The sequence below is a fragment of the Lepisma saccharinum genome, chromosome 15 (assembly GCF_977018435.1).
Source record: "Lepisma saccharinum chromosome 15, izLepSacc3.1, whole genome shotgun sequence".
NCBI classification, from domain to species: Eukaryota; Metazoa; Arthropoda; class Insecta; order Zygentoma; family Lepismatidae; genus Lepisma; species Lepisma saccharinum.
The window spans coordinates 36,483,726-36,500,409 of record NC_139243.1 but is presented as its reverse complement, the minus strand read 5'-3'; the positions used below and the strand labels follow the sequence as shown (position 1 = coordinate 36,500,409).

Below are 16,684 nucleotides of genomic sequence, written 5' to 3'. Positions count from 1 at the left end.
GATGAATAGCAATTGGATGAAATCGAAGAAAAGACACGCACCCATATTCAGGCCAGGACTCGAATCTGGAACATTCGCTAACGAGGTTGTTAAATCGACCTCCCACAATGCCATGCCATAGAGGCGGAACGAATAAATGCGAAACAAGCATATGACCTGCAAGTTACTTTTATTTCAAAATAGTAAATACGTCTATTCCGTCATCTTACATACTTAGAAGTACTTACATTTTATTAATTTAGTTTTTAGTAATTTCTTGTGTGTATTCAGCATCTCAGTCACATTAAATTCAATAAATGTGAATGACTAAATCCGTATTTTCACTTAATTGCAAGAGCACTTGCAAAGAATAGCGTTTATTAGTTATAGCTAGAGATTATTAATTAGAAAATACATAATTTTATTTTTTCTTTCTTTACAGACCGCGAGAACCAGTCCATGTTGATTACGTGAGTATCTGAATAATGAGAACATATACATCAAATATCATATTATATAAAACTTTTGATAAATATATTTAAAAAATACTACTATCATTTTTACTTGCTATAAAATTAATTAATTTAACTTTATTACAAGAATTTCACAAAATGGTTAACTTAATAAGACACTAAGAAAATTTTGTTTGAAACTTCTTGCTGTTGAGAAAAGTTAAGGATATTTTAAATTTTCTTCCTTCTACCTTAACAGTGTGTTCAAAGTTATAATTTTTAACCCTTGTTTTTCCTTCCATGTTACCAAGATCGTATTGTTTTTTACCAGTTGTCTGTACAATTCGTCTTTCCCTTTCCATACAGTGGTGAAAGCGGTGCAGGGAAAACAGAAAACACGAAGAAAGTCATTCAGTACTTTGCGCAGATCGCACCATCAGGATACAAACTACAGTTCTCAACAGGCGTAAGTGATTGTCAACTCACCTTTTAGGTGTAATGATAAGTCTAAGTAGACAATCTACTTGTCACACCATTGTCTGGTATCAAGATGATCTGGATTCAACAGGAATTATTTCTTCCAGTCTGTTGTTCTGCAAATAATATTGCAAAATGTCCAAACCTGAATATCAAATTCAATGCTCAACAATTCGCTCTAAATTACCATTTTTTCGAGTTCTCAACCAATACAAGTTACTTCAAAATATGCCTCTTTCTCCATATTGACGTACTGATATTTCTGACAACATATGGCACTACTGCCTTACGTACCTTCAATATCACTACCATTTCATACACATGTGTAAATGCATCACTTTTATTCACTAATGAACGGAGACCATACTGACCAAATCAACTGTATCATCAATTATGTTACAGGGTCGTCCGAAATGGCCATTCTTCAAACTGTGATACCTGATACTTCCTATTGTCTTTCGTGAGTTTCTTCCTAATATCCTTAAATTACAAAGGCATTACATGACATGCCTCTTTACATCCATCCCGTTCTCTTTTACAATGTCTGAGACTCCGTCCAGAAACTGTCTCCCACAACCTTTCGTTGTGTCTTATTCTGTGGTTAATGTTACTATCAATGTTAACGGCTCGATAACTCTCTTTTAACTTAGCGGTGAGTCCGGAGCCGGAAAAACTGAGAACACGAAGAAGGTAATTGCCTATTTCGCCACCGTAGGCGCCAGCACCAAAAAACCAACTGCTGAGGAGGCTGCAGCAGCAAAAAAGAAGGTATACGTTAGGTCAAGGCTTGATGATGGAAGAGACCTCATCCAATACGCTGATGATCCTAAACCTTGTGTTGTTGCGCATGGTGTGAAGTGCCTCCTCATGAAGTACAGAGCAGGGGCACTATTGATTGTTGTTAGTTATAGAAACAACAAAATATGAAATTGAACCTCCAACGAGACAGAGGATGTTCTTTAATTGTGTTTTTCTTTTAAATATATATATACATATATTATTCGATTATTGTGTGCTCTGATAGCCTATTGCAATAAATATCGGCTCAAGGGAACTCTATAAGCTTTGTGAGATTTAAATACTATTGCTAATATTTAGACATAACAGTTATTCAGTCTTATTTTTAAAGTTTAATTGACGTTACGTCAATTAGATTTTGATGTAAAGGTATTTGTTAATGATTGTGAGTTACAGTAACGAAATTCACATGTAAAATGAAGCGTATATTGTTCCTTTGATATAGTATATTAGCTTGCTTTGCAAAAATATATTTAATTTAATAACATTACCGTTCAAATTAGTGCAATTTTTCATTAACAAACTAACATCTACCCATTGTATGATGAAACCTAAGGTAACAATTTGCTTATTGAAATGTTTAATAGTAGCTAACACATTAAAATAATTATTATATCTCTTTCCACATACATTAATCCTGTGAAATCATATATTTTTGATGTGCTACTAATTCCAGTAGCATTGGTCGTATAATTTAAAATTATCTGATACTGCTTGTAATATTTAAAGTAACACAATTGTATAGGAAATGTGACTTACTACTCAAAAGTAAATTGGAGTGTAACGTACATAACTACATCTACTTTTTTTCATCAGAAGTAGAAAGAAGGTTAACATGGAAATTATCTGATAGATAAAAAACAAACTGTTTTTAACAAATCCATATATTACTAATCACGAATTAGTTTCTGCTATATATGTGTGTACTCTGTGTCTTGTAGCCATCAGAGCACATTTTGATATATTAATACACTCCGTAAGACTATAACAATTATAATGTAAAATCTACTTGTAATGTTGCGACTCTAACAACTTTTCTAAATATTCTAGGGAAGCTTGGAGGACCAGGTCGTTCAGACCAACCCTGTACTAGAGGCTTTCGGTAATGCCAAGACAGTCCGAAATGACAACTCTTCCCGCTTCGTAAGTATTTTATCTTTAATTGTTACACAATAAAACAAGCATCTACATTGAATGTATTGTTTTTTAATTACTATTACCTCAATTGCTCTTTACTATTATATAAAATAGCTTTATCGGTTTAATTTCCTTAATCTATTCATAATTTTGTTACACAAGAATTAATGGTTTAAAGAACCGTATTGATAATTAATGTATCAAACACTTATAAGATATAAGAATGTTGCTAATTTTAGTTCTTCTACTTCTCCAGGGTAAATTCATCCGTATCCACTTTGGACCAACTGGTAAACTGGCCGGAGCTGATATTGAAACATGTAAGTTCTATTTACTTTAAGGAACTAAAGAAATTCTAATAAATAATTCCCGGTTTTCAAGGTAAAACTTTTCAATAATTTAAGGGTACAAGAAGATATTTTCCCTCAATCGTATTACCGCTTCTCACCACCAACACAAATATATTAAAATTATAAAGGGGGGTCTGTGATTCCAGTGTATCCATAAATTCTAATTCCATTCAAATTAAACGGTATAAATATTTAAAATACTTATTTTTAGGTGTGGAGTTTACAATTGCTATTTCACATACTCAGACTCGAAATGCATCTACAAAGACAAGTCACAAATGTTACAGTACTAATCCATGAAAAAAATGTTAATTGTAAAAGAATTTCAAACTTAAATTTACCTATTCAACTTCAAGATATCTTGCAATAATCTTCCGTCTGTCAGATAGATTGTTCTGCAAAGGACACTTACAAAGTAAAGGGATTGAAAGAATTCTCTTTATTTTCCATGTAGCTTTCTTTTCCTTCCTCGATAAAAATAAAAGCTAAACTGTGAGAAAAGTGCCTCGGGATATTTTTAATAAATATCAGTTGCAATTTTTCACGTCTACGGAGAAAAATTCACGTAGAATTCCCGGAGACAATAAATTATACAAGCATAATTCCAGGAATTAAAGGAAGTCCCGGCGAGTAGCCACCCTGATTTATATATTGCCTATTAAAATATTATAGATAATGTCATCAATTGCATTACAGTTTATCTTGACTTACTTTCTACTTTTCTAATACTCCATACTATTTCCCCTCAGATCTGCTGGAAAAGGCCAGAGTAGTGTCACAACAGTCCTTGGAGCGATCTTACCATATCTTCTATCAAATGATGTCTGGCACAGTTGAAGGCCTTAAAGGTAAATTTCTGGTTTGTCTGACTACTCTTTGATCCGTGGAAAGTCAAATTATGTATCCTAACTGGACAAAACCAATTCACTATGGTAGCATATTACTGTTTAACTTCAATTTTGAAATGTTTAATATTCAGTCAATATTGTGTTGATAAGTATTTTCTTTACAATTTACTTTTCACTTTCCATTTCTTTTTAACATCAAGAAATGTAGAAAAAAGATTTTAAAAATGCACTGCTGAACTTAAAATTTCAACTTCTTATAAATAACACGGATATATTTATAGTATTAATTACTTTTTATTTATTTTATTTTTATTACACATGTATGTGTGTGTAGTTGGAAAAAGTTTATTTTTGTCAGTTATTTTACAATGGTATAATTGTAGTTTATCATTTATATGCAGATATTGTTGATGTTAATACCCGATTCTAAAATAGTTTAGCTTTGTCTATTTGTTTTCAACATTCAAGACATGCCTTCACATACACAACATACACATGCACAAAGATACACAAGCACACACACTTTTGTATGACAATCTATTTACAGTTCGAATCATAATTATTTTATTTGCACATTGTTAAATGATGTTTCATTTTAATTCCATCTGTGCACGTCTTCGAGAAACGTCCATCAAATACAACATAAAAGATGATGAATGCAAAAACAATGGAGTCTTCTTTTAACGTATAATTTTTGTTTTCGTCATGTAAATTGAAGAAATGTAAAGTAAATATTATTAGTATTTCTATAGGTAAAACGGTGGGATTATATGCAATTTTGGATCATTTTTCAGCCACCTACTGTTCGACTATATATGTTATTTTTATTTTTGTATACAAGTATAAATTTTCAGAAGTTTTAAATGTTTTACTGTTTCAGATGTTTTAATTGTAATACAATTTTGGAATTCGACCAGAAATTGAACAAAACAGTTAAGAATGTTGAATAAAAATTAAAAATAGAAATTTGATAATGAGACTCAATGTATTTCTGCATCTGGTACGATCGTTGTTTTTTTCGTTCAATCAGAAGAAATTGTCACTTTTTATGATTGAAAAGAAACTACTTGACTAATTTTATATTATGTATAGCCCTATAACGCTTCATTTAAGTGCTAGAAGCAATGGACTAATGTGCACTATTGTGAATGGAGTTTACACATCAGCACGCTCCGAATTTAAACGCAAACCGGCGTACATAGTCTGATCAATTATGTCACATGTCAGTTAATTTAAAAAAACAAAAACATATATTCACGAATAATAAACAACAATATATAAAAAATATAATTATCACGTGAGATGATTAATCCAGAAATGAAGACGTTCATCACTGTACATTTCTATTCTCACCACTGACACTATTGAACAAAATGTATGTGTCCTGTTTTATTAAGGTATATATTTTATCAATTACAGATCATTGATCAGATCTGATTCATATTTCAGTTACAGTTCTTCAGTCAGTCTAACATGATTCTCCAGAAACCGTAATAGTGCGGTTTATTGACATGAGGCCAAGGATGTAAAAGACTGAAAACGCTTCAACTTTCCAATAAATCCTTATGTTTATCTGATATACTTTTCTTTGCTCTAAACAGCCATGTGTTTACTGTCCAACGACATCTACGAATATCACTTCGTATCCCAGGGCAAGACCACGATTCCCAATGTAGATGACGGTGAAGAATTAGAATTGACTGATGTAAGTTAGTGATGCGAAATGCTCACAAGTGGTCTGCTTCAATACCAACGGCTGCCTCATCAAATGCCTATGCCTCGTTCATGGTTTAGATATAGGAGATTTTGCATGAGGTGGACAAACACGGCATAGAAGCTGTGGTCCAAAAGTGTGCCTACCTTTTTTAATTCCCCCACTGATACACCCCTATTTATAGATGTGTCATTCCTAGTTACAAACTTGATACATGACGCTTTCTCCCTCATTCAATGTTTTCCATTGCCAAGGACCATACTGAAAAATAAATTACCAGTCACCTTTACTAACATCATAAGAGCAAGAAGGGCTTGTTCAGCAAGTAAACAAGCTTCTTGATAATTCCCTCTTAGACCCTTAGATCACAGATTTTCTTTTCCATACAGCTTTCGTGCATACCTGATCTCTCCCAAGACAAGAGAATCTTTAACCGATAAAGAAAGGACAACATCCTTGATCCGTAGCATCATTCCACGAGATTGCACTTTTTTTATAACTGTGTAGCTGATGCACACTCCTGTTTTATTCCTGAACAGAAATATGCCTCCTCTCAAACGACGTAAACGACTACCACTTCGTATCTCAGGGAAAAACAACCATCCCCGGTGTCGATGACGGGGAAGAGCAACTGGTTACCGATGTAAGTTTGGGTTTATGGTATATGTTCGCTTTGCACAGCATATTCTCGATGGATGGTGATTCTTGAGGCGCCGCTCACACTCTTCTCTGGCCGAGCATAAACTTTTCATTTTTTTTTTACTTTCGCCAATTGATGGAACACTGATTATAACTGAGATGTTTTATTTTGCTTTTTAGCTATTATTTTTTTATCTTTTCCAGAAACCACCATGACAGTTTTCTGGAATTAATATTTCTACAGCTTTCTTTATTATTTTTTCTACTGTGCCCAGCTTTCACTTCGCAGTTAATTTCACTCACGATGTGAAGGAAATACTGCGTTGTAGAACTTATTGTACCGCTTCTTACTTTACGTGCTTTCTGTATATTACAAACACATGAAGTGTGTTGTAATTGCTTTCAACTTATGAACCAATATTATTTCTGAGTGAATACGTGAATACAAATCAGTTATTTTTAACATATACTCTTCTTTGCTGATTTCCACAAAAAAATTATAGAACTGTGTTCCACTTAATCACGGACAAAATTAGGATCATTATAATTATGGTCCAAATTTGTTAATTGCGAACAAGATTGTTATCCTACTTTGTACAAAAATATTTGTTGAGTTCATTACGTTTAAAACAATTCATTTTACTGCTTTCATAAAATGTAAATATACAGCATTAATAGTTTCTTCAGTTTATACTAAATTCTACATATTTCTTTAGCCCACGATAGCTTTATTCAAATGTGAAGAATGAATATCATTCATTTTCTATTAATTTACTTAGGAAATTATATTTTTTTAGTAACCATTAAATATCCATAGTGCCTAATCTGACATGAATGAGTTGTTTGAGTAGGTTCACTGTTTATACTACTCGATCAGTATTCCTTAAATATACACTATTTATAAGAAGTTAAGCTTATTTCGATATAATATTTCTTTGAAAAGAAGATTAAAGTTGATTTCGGAAATTAGTTCAGACATGCAATTTCTATAATAATGGAAAATTGTCATCATGCATTCACTCTGAAAATAACCAACATCCTTCAAATCTAAGCTATTTGTTATGAATTATTTTTTGTAGGCATATATATGCTTTTCAAAGGTGTGATTTATTTTTCGATTAACAAATGTACTTGAGGTTATAATTCTCACCACTATACTGCTCAGAAAACTTAACAATTTCTTTATCCTATTTACTTCCATCAGAAAAAATGCTATTGAGCGACAGGATTGAAGATTATCATTTTGTAAGTCAAGGTAAAACCAGAATTGCTGGTGTTGACGATGGTGAAGAAATGGAAGTGACAGATGTAAGTTTTACCCTCTGGTAGACTGGTAGACTTTTCCTCTCTGTATTTTGTATAAATTTTCACTCGTACTACATCCTCTTCATGTTGTACACTACATCTTTATCTATAGACTGATTCTTTCAGCACGCAATTTAATAGCATGGCATTTTTTTAAAAAATAATCGGCATTAACTTGTTATAAATCTGAGGCCAAAAAGCAATAACTTGGTACAACACGAAATTATATAAGCTTATTTGTTGCAAAACAGGTATATAATCTTTATTAAGAATTGGTCACGCCCTGGGATCACTCATTAATCGCATGGTTTACAACTGTATATTAAGAATGGTCATAATCTACGTACATACAGGGTACTCTTTACAGGTGCATTTTTTCCAGCTCAACATGCTTTTAGTTTATTATGCTTATGCTGTATGTTACTTAGGCTGTGTAGAATTTACTAATGTTAATAATGTACGCTTTTCTACGTAAAAAAGATAAAAATATTGTCTTGGTGTCTCTCACGGTAAAATCACGGAGCGAGAGACAATATTTTTACCAACAATAACTAAAATAGATTAGTGATCTATAACAATAGACTACTGTCAGCTTACTTATAATTTTCATTTGAAAAATTGTAAATATGAATACTGTCTTGCTGCTTTCGTTGCTGTTTTACATGTGCTTTGTTTTTCTTTAACTACAGAGATGTGTTTTTTAAGCAATGACATCTATGACTACCACAATGTTTCCCAGGGTAAGATTACAATCCCCAATGTGGATGACGGTGAGGAATGTACATTTACCGATGTAAGTAAATGAGAAATATCTTGCCCGAATGTATATATTTACACCCTCCTCCTAGCAATCCGTAATGAATACGGAAATCTTGCACGTTATCCATAGCTCACGGTACGAACATCTCCTACCAAAGCACGAGACCTAGAAGACATGAAAAAGCAATTCTGATCATGTCCTCAGTTGCAGTGTTAGTTGTGTCTAGCGTGGGGAACACCTCGATTTAAGACATTTTTTCTGTACCCTTAGTCACCAATTGTCGAACCAGTATTTCTTTGATAATAGTGCGTCGTTTGGAAATGAGACTCGTATAATACACAGTAATTTGACTCTTTACGTCGTTTCTTTACCCATTGAAACTTAGCCCATACCTCAAAGACACCTGCACCGACCTGTAAGTAAGAAGAACCTTCTTATAGTCCAATGTATGGTCATGTTTGTTTAATGCATGCCAAATTGCTCAATTTCCTTAACAAAACTTCTATTTTTTACTTATTATAATACATTTACATTTCTAAGTAAAATTTATTTTGGAATTTAGTAAATCATAAATTGCTTTAAAAAGTCGTGAAGGAAGGATTTAGAGTCATTATTACAATTTTATATTTGAGTATAAGTATCATAACTGAAAAACAAAAGTTTCATACATAATTCCTCGATGCTTTTTCTTGTGTTTGACGTTAATATTTTGTTACATTAGAAAGCCTTTGATGTACTGGGTTTCACCCAAGAAGAGAAGGACAACATCTACAAGATCACAGCTGCTGTGATGCACATGGGTGAAATGAAATTCAAGCAAAAGGGTCGAGAGGAACAGGCTGAGGCCGACGGCACTGTTGTAAGTATATTGCTCCTTATCATCAGCATAATGATAATTCATAGTCTTGATAAATGAAGAACTCATTCTTTGTTTAAGGAATTCAAAGATGATAATTACAGCATGTGTATTCCCACTTTCAAGTTTCTGTATTCACATTTGTGCGCCATTTTTTAATGGAAACTTCTGTCCACCCGCCTACTTTCATGGCAGCTGGTGACTTTTATACTTGAAGGTTAGGAATGATAAGATCAAATAACGAATAGGCCTATACGAAATTGAGAAGGGAAGAAACTTTTCATTTGGGTTTCATACAAGCTAACAGCGTAGAGACTGGCCCTGAGTTAATGAAAATAATACTGTAGTACTTTGTAGTACATCTCCTGATTTATTAGAATAACTTCACAAGGTTTGTTTTAAGTATATAGGCTACAATCTAATATGTACTTTTCTGCTTACAGGAGGGTGAACGTGTTGCCAAACTGTTGGGTGTCGTCACTGAAGATTTGTACAAGAACTTGCTGAAACCAAGGATCAAAGTAGGCAACGAGTTCGTGACCCAGGGTAGGAACAAGGATCAGGTAGGCTTATGCATTATATCTTTAGTACATCAATAACTCTTACTTGATTCTGAAAGAATATATAGTACAGATTAGTTGAATTCTGATACTAAGTTTCACAGTAGTTCATTCATGCGGAATGTATAGTCACTACTCTCATAAACACCTTAAATTATTCAAAGTTTATTTAAGCTTGGAAACACTAGATTTTGAAGTTCAAGTTGTGATACTGTCAATACAAAATGCATTTGTCTATTTGCTAAATTTGATTTTACAACAAATATCAACTCGTAGGTGGCATACTCCGTCGGTGCCATGTCCAAGGCCATGTTTGATCGTACCTTCAAGTGGCTTGTGAAGAAGTGTAACGAGACTCTGGACACAAAACAGAAGAGAGTCCACTTTATCGGTGTATTAGATATCGCCGGTTTCGAGATCTTCGACGTAAGTATTCTTCACTCATTTCTAGCTCACACTACAAGAGACAAATGATAACAATTTGGAAGAAGTATAACCTCATATTTACTTTTGAATCATTAAATTTAGTTTTGTATTATTTTATTGAATTTAAACATTATCTTAATTTACCATTAAGATCTATATTTTAGTTCAATGAAGAGTTATACAACTTCCAATTCTGACGTCACAATAACGAAACGATATTTGTATAATGAAATTTCACTTTGCTGTTGTCAATTTTGTGATACAGTTAAAACTTAGATTCTTGTAGATTTCCAATGTTAACTATGTTACTTAATGTATCTGATTTGTAGTTGTAATATTCTTACACTAACTAAATATGTTATCTTTCACTTACGCAGATAATTATGTATTAACTTTCAGCTGAGGAATCTACTTCACACCTCCGTTCCAGCAAAATACATTCATATTGAAATTGTTTACTATCCACAACTTTTACATTAGTTTACTTTAAAGACCTTACTTCACAGTTCCTCGCACAAAGTACACAAACATTATTAAAATTTCCTCGTCTAATTCTATTTTTTATTTGTTTCTCTAATCATATTAGTACAACGGCTTTGAACAGCTGTGTATCAACTTTACTAATGAGAAATTGCAGCAATTCTTCAACCACCACATGTTTGTCCTCGAGCAAGAAGAGTACAAAAAGGAAGGCATTGACTGGGCTTTCATTGATTTCGGAATGGACTTGTTAAAGTGCATTGAGCTCATTGAGAAGGTAACATAAGATGGGCAAATTACCTCAATTACCCCATCCTGACTTCTTTTCGAATATTCCAATAGATATAAATAAACTTGCAGGTCCAGCAATCTTCCGGTGGGAAATAAGAGGTATGAGAAAATTTCTATCTGGCATTCATTTTTTCATTCGTTCTGTTGATGCTCGAGGAATACGATTTCAAGTTACCCAAGAATAATTTTCCGATCTTTGTGATGTTCGATATATGCTCGTCACCTGCATTTCAATTACCCTTTTATGTTCGTGTTTCGTGATGTATTTTACCCACCTTTATTTTTATTTTCTTTTGTCCCTTTTCGATATTGTTTTTTGCATTGAACTCGGAATGGTTACCCCAAATCATTTTCAAATATTTTTCCATTTCAGTGTGATATAACATATCTAAATAACCTTTCGTCAAAGTTAACCTTTCTATATCCTTTTCCAGTCAGATTTGTTTCATTTTACGATTTCTCTTTATTTTTTTCATTTTCGCATCTTGTATTGCAAGATCTGTATATTACTTCAAAACACTACAAGCGGATCCTATTTTAATCGCACGTGATTTATATCCAACAATGCACAATTAAAATACATGTGAAGTTTTTGAAGGTAACATACGTTTTCTCCATCCTATATGGTGTATGAGAACTAATCAAATCTTGTTTTCAGAGATGGTGATATTCTTTATTAATTCCTGTTTTCTGCACGAGGTGAATGAATCAAGTGCATGGGAACTGCAAGTTGTATAAATGATTCAGATGTCCACATGTGGTGTACTGTTTATAATTCCTTCGTTTCCAATTTGCTCCCTATGTGCTCTTGTCAAGTTGTGAAAAGCACACATACATGAAATGGAAGAAACCTCTTTAAATAGAAAATTACGCGCTACGGAGTTTTACTCTCAAACGTAATCAAGAAATACAAAATGACTCCTCGAATTACACCATACTCTATGTTCATTTTCAAGGGTCAAATGATTTGTTGTGTCTTAAATAGCAATGATTTATTACTTAGATAGAGGTTTAATGGTGTCTTTTCATGAATGAACATTCATAATTCATTCAAGATTCAATGCTTAAGTAATTAACAGAAGTTTCGAGTTGGAGTTTATCCTATTCATGCAGATACAAAATGTTTAGTGCTTTTAAATGTTTAAAATCTTAGTTTTAATCTTCGCGATTAGCTAAGAGTTGCAGAAAAGCAAGGTGAAATAAAACAAATCAATCAATAAATCTTAATTTCCAATTTTTCTGTTTCGCTTAATTCATTACCATAACAAAACCACGTAGCCATCGATTAGGAAAAGTTTCTTCCATTTCCTGCAGGTTGAAATACAATTTTGACCTGGATATCCCTTCGTTGTTTCAGATGTATACTGTCTACGAAAAAAATGATAAGCACGTACCCCTTTCTTTTCACCTGCTACCTTGTTAATGTTATTTTTATTTCAGGTGTTATTTAATTTTTTATTTGTTTATGATTTACGTTTTACAGTCAGATAGCCCTTTGTTTTATTGTCTGAAAATTGTCTCCTGCAAATGTTAACCCTTTATTACAAATATTGTGTTCATCGTCCAGGTTTTACTTAAAATATTATGTTCATTGTTTATGTCTGGCATATGCTTCCTATCATGCCACATATTCACATTTCTGAAGTGTCTAACAAATTGACTTGCATCTATTTTTCCTGGGTTTTATCTGTTCACCCTTGCACGAACTTGATTCATACAGTACAACGGCTTCGAGCAGTTATGTATCAACTTTACAAATGAGAAATTGCAACAGTTCTTCAACCATCACATGTTTGTGCTCGAGCAAGAGGAATATAAGAGAGAGGGCATCGATTGGGCTTTCATTGACTTTGGCATGGACTTATTGGCTTGCATTGAGTTGATCGAGAAGGTAAACTGGATTATCTTGAATATGCATGTAAAGACTCTTCTGACGTAGCAAGTTCTTACTTCCTGTTGATGTGATGGGACTCCAGAGACTTAACATCCTCAGTTTATCTATTCACATTGATTGTACCATTTAGTTCCTCAAACACACAGAACATTATACCATTTATATCTTTCCTTCTTTCAAACCAGTACTGTTAATACCAGTAGATCAACAAATTAATTATTTTAAATCGACACATCAATGTATGATACAAAAGAGCACTGAAGTTATCTGACATTGAGCCATGCCTTGAATGAATTAATATATCTTACCGAGTTCAGGGTATCTTTACTCCTAAAAAGGGTTTGGATTTAATTAGAATTTTACTCAGGTAAGAACGTATGTATCAGTTTGGTTCCCATCTTTTATGTTTTGACGTACGTTACCCGTTAAAAATAGTTCTTTTCCAGCCATCTTCTACTTACCTGTACAAACTCTGTTATGGAATATTTTCATCCTGTTGTTTGTTCCCATCTTGCGAGACAAAACCTTTGATTTCTTTCATATTTTTGGATATGTTACTAACCTCAAGTGTTATTTTATCCCTATACATAGAAAGGTGTGAATACCTTGAATTGAAATAATTGAACGATATACCTGAATGCATTTTATATTTTGTTTCTTCACTTGACATCTTTTATCCAGTGGCCCTGGGAATGATTTGCCTGTACCCATGTTATAACATTTATTCTCCATTTGTTTCTCTGCCTTGCCTGTTGCCTTGGGACAGTTCAATGGGTTTGAGCAGCTATGTATCAACTTCACCAATGAGAAATTGCAACAATTCTTCAACCATCACATGTTTGTGCTCGAGCAAGAGGAATATAAGAGAGAGGGCATCGATTGGGCTTTCATTGACTTTGGCATGGACTTATTGGCTTGCATTGAGTTGATCGAGAAGGTAAACTGGGTTGTGTTGCAAGTGCATGTAAAGACTTCTCGTTCAGTAGCAGTTTCTTATTTTCTATTAGTCTTAAAGTGGTGGAACTCCGGAAGTTATAATCGCCTCCATTTCATATAATAATCACACAACATTACTGCGCTATATAGTGACAGTTTACTCAGGCATACGAAATATTTTATTATTTCTCTTAATTTTTGTTGTATTTCTTAATACTGGTAGTACGAAAAATTAATGTTGCAAGAGAGTGCGACAAGCATATGGTAGAAAGGAACACTCTAATTTTCAAACTATGAAACATACTTTAAGTAAGTTGAGTGTTTTTTTCTTTGTTTCTAAATGGTTTCTGTAACGTCATGCAGGTAAGGATATGGTTATCAGTTTGTTTTCTATTTTTTTTTCCTGTATGAAGCACGTTACCCGTTAAAATCGTTCTCTTCCAGCCGTACCAAACCTGGTTATTTGTCAAACCTGGTCGTTTTATCAGCACGTACTCTGTAATAAAAAATCGCCTTTCCTATGTGTGTTCGCACCTTACAGGACAGAACCTTTTACTTTTTTATTTATTATTTTGGAAATGTTTCTAACCTAACGTATTTATTTTTCCCTATCCATAGAAAGGTGTGAATACCTGGAGTTTGGAAATAATAGAATGAAATACCTCTGAATGCTTTTGATATTCTGTTTGTTCAGTTCGAATACCTTTTATCCAGTGACCCTGGGAATAGTTTTCCTGTACCCATGTTATAACTGTTATTCTCCATTTGTTTCTCTGCCCTGCCTGTTGCCTTGGGACAGTACAATGGGTTTGAGCAGCTATGTATCAACTTCACCAATGAGAAACTCCAACAATTCTTCAACCACCATATGTTTGTCCTTGAACAAGAAGAGTACACGCGTGAAGGCATTGAGTGGACCTTTATTGACTTTGGCATGGATCTGGAAGCCTGCATTGAGTTGATTGAAAAGGTAGAACAATCTGCCATTGTGACGGTTATTTTACCTTGTCCCTTCATGTGATTTCGTAATAATATATGTTTATAGCAAATTTAGTCAGGTAAGGAACTGGATGGTTCTCTAACTCATCGGTGTACACGATACTAATAACTTTCTTTCACAGTGTCTTTGTTGCCTGTTCCCACCAGATAACAGTGTTCTCTTCCCTCAACCTAATCATCAAAGTCGTCCACAATTTCTTCTTGTTTTTATGAATAATATTCTGTTGATCTAAGATGTTCGATGTCACTAATCAATAGTATGTGGCTTAAATGTCCCCATTTGGTTTGTTGCCATTGTACACCTGTGTATCCCATTGTCTACTGCTTTTTTTATTTAAATCTTCTACCAGCAGTGACGTTTCATTGGTGTTCTCTCCCTTCGATTTTTAGCCCTTTACTTTTTCAATAGTTTTTTTTAGAAGAAATGTAACATTTACAGCAAGGAGGTTATGCAACTTAAAGTCAACGGCTACTCTATAGTTGTAATAGCTAATAGAAAATCGTACATATATATTTTACGATTTCATATTTTCTGCTGTTTTTGTTAGTTTGGATGTAAAAATGAAATATATGTACATTCAACGAAAAAATCCTTCTGGCCCTAAAACACACCTAGGTTTTCCACTTATTTTTACTTTGCTTTTCAGTGTTCCACTATCTATTACTTGCACTTTCATTCTTTACACAGTTTGTTCTAACCTGAGTGTTACACACTGGTGTTGTGATGTCTTCTGGAATATACGATCATATTTACAGCCCACTTAAACTGGGACCTTTCTACCCCCCCGCAGACAGGGACTGATTTCTACATCCTTGAAAAATAAATGAACGCAAAAGGACTTCTATTAACCTTACTTTTAATTAATATAAATGTAATTACTTCAACCAGTAAACATATTTCAAGACATGTGAACTTAAATATCTATCCTTTAATCCTTTCGTATTACCTCACTGACAGTACCACAATTGCAATTACATTGGAAACAATTTTTAAATTTTGATTTAATAAGTAATATTAAATTATACAAAACAATACAATATGGAAACCATTCTGTAAAACTTCAGAACCCCTGCAATCTAAACTGCGATTATTTATTTGTACATGTTTAAAACAAACAATTGCAAATGTGATAATGTTAATTATACCTCAGTGCTCATAGATCCTCAATGTCTTGGAAAGCCTTGTGTAATTATTTTAACTTCTTTTCCTCTTACAAATTTGAACCTTACTACCTCTGTGTGGACCAGCTCAACGGTTTTAACCAGCTTTGCATAAATTTCACCAACGAAAAACTCCAACAATTTTTCAATCATCACATGTTTGTTCTCGAACAAGAAGAATACGAACGTGAAGGCATTGAATGGACCTTCATTGATTTTGGCATGGACCTTCAGGCGTGCATTGACCTGATTGAAAAGGTACCAGGATCATGCACCTATTAGGTGCATTGCTCGATGTTTGCTCGTATTAAGGCGGAAGGAAGTTTGAGTTAACTCATTCGTTGAACTATGTGAGTTATATCATAGGAGGTTTCTGGCAGTGTACAGACCATTCCTTAATTTTTCATTGAACAAATTTAAAATCAACACTAATACAATTTACTGGTGAATTTACGTGTATGTCTCACCAACACATCTACACCAAAATGTATTCAGAAAGACAGTACATAATCCAAAGCTGGCCTGTTGAATAAGAACCTTCTGTGGCATATCTCCTCTAACGAATGTGTCAGCCTATCGTGATAGACTTCTCAATAGAAAGGTGCAGTAAATTAATGCTATA

The 16,684-nt window shown here is 33.5% G+C and overlaps 1 protein-coding gene across 38 annotated transcripts in view; it reads left to right on the top strand.

Moving 5' to 3' along the window:
* Nucleotides 1-16,684, top strand: part of Mhc (myosin heavy chain) — a 95,164-nt gene that overhangs the window by 19,470 nt on the left and 59,010 nt on the right. For 10 of the 38 annotated variants that reach the window (XM_083136825.1, XM_083136831.1, XM_083136819.1 and 7 more), the window contains exons 5-14: nt 422-449; nt 1,559-1,676; nt 2,757-2,849; nt 3,100-3,163; nt 3,943-4,041; nt 8,389-8,492; nt 9,181-9,318; nt 9,759-9,878; nt 10,152-10,301; nt 10,888-11,058. In XM_083136825.1, the coding sequence (XP_082992951.1) occupies nt 422-449; nt 1,559-1,676; nt 2,757-2,849; nt 3,100-3,163; nt 3,943-4,041; nt 8,389-8,492; nt 9,181-9,318; nt 9,759-9,878; nt 10,152-10,301; nt 10,888-11,058 (1,085 nt within the window). Of the gene's footprint in view, nt 1-421; nt 450-797; nt 898-1,558; nt 1,677-2,756; nt 2,850-3,099; nt 3,164-3,942; nt 4,042-5,642; nt 5,747-6,294; nt 6,399-8,388; nt 8,493-9,180; nt 9,319-9,758; nt 9,879-10,151; nt 10,302-10,887; nt 11,059-12,792; nt 12,964-13,732; nt 13,904-14,701; nt 14,873-16,149; nt 16,321-16,684 lie in introns of all 38 variants that reach the window. The other 28 variants (XM_083136844.1, XM_083136842.1, XM_083136836.1 and 25 more) reach the window with 15 other exon arrangements.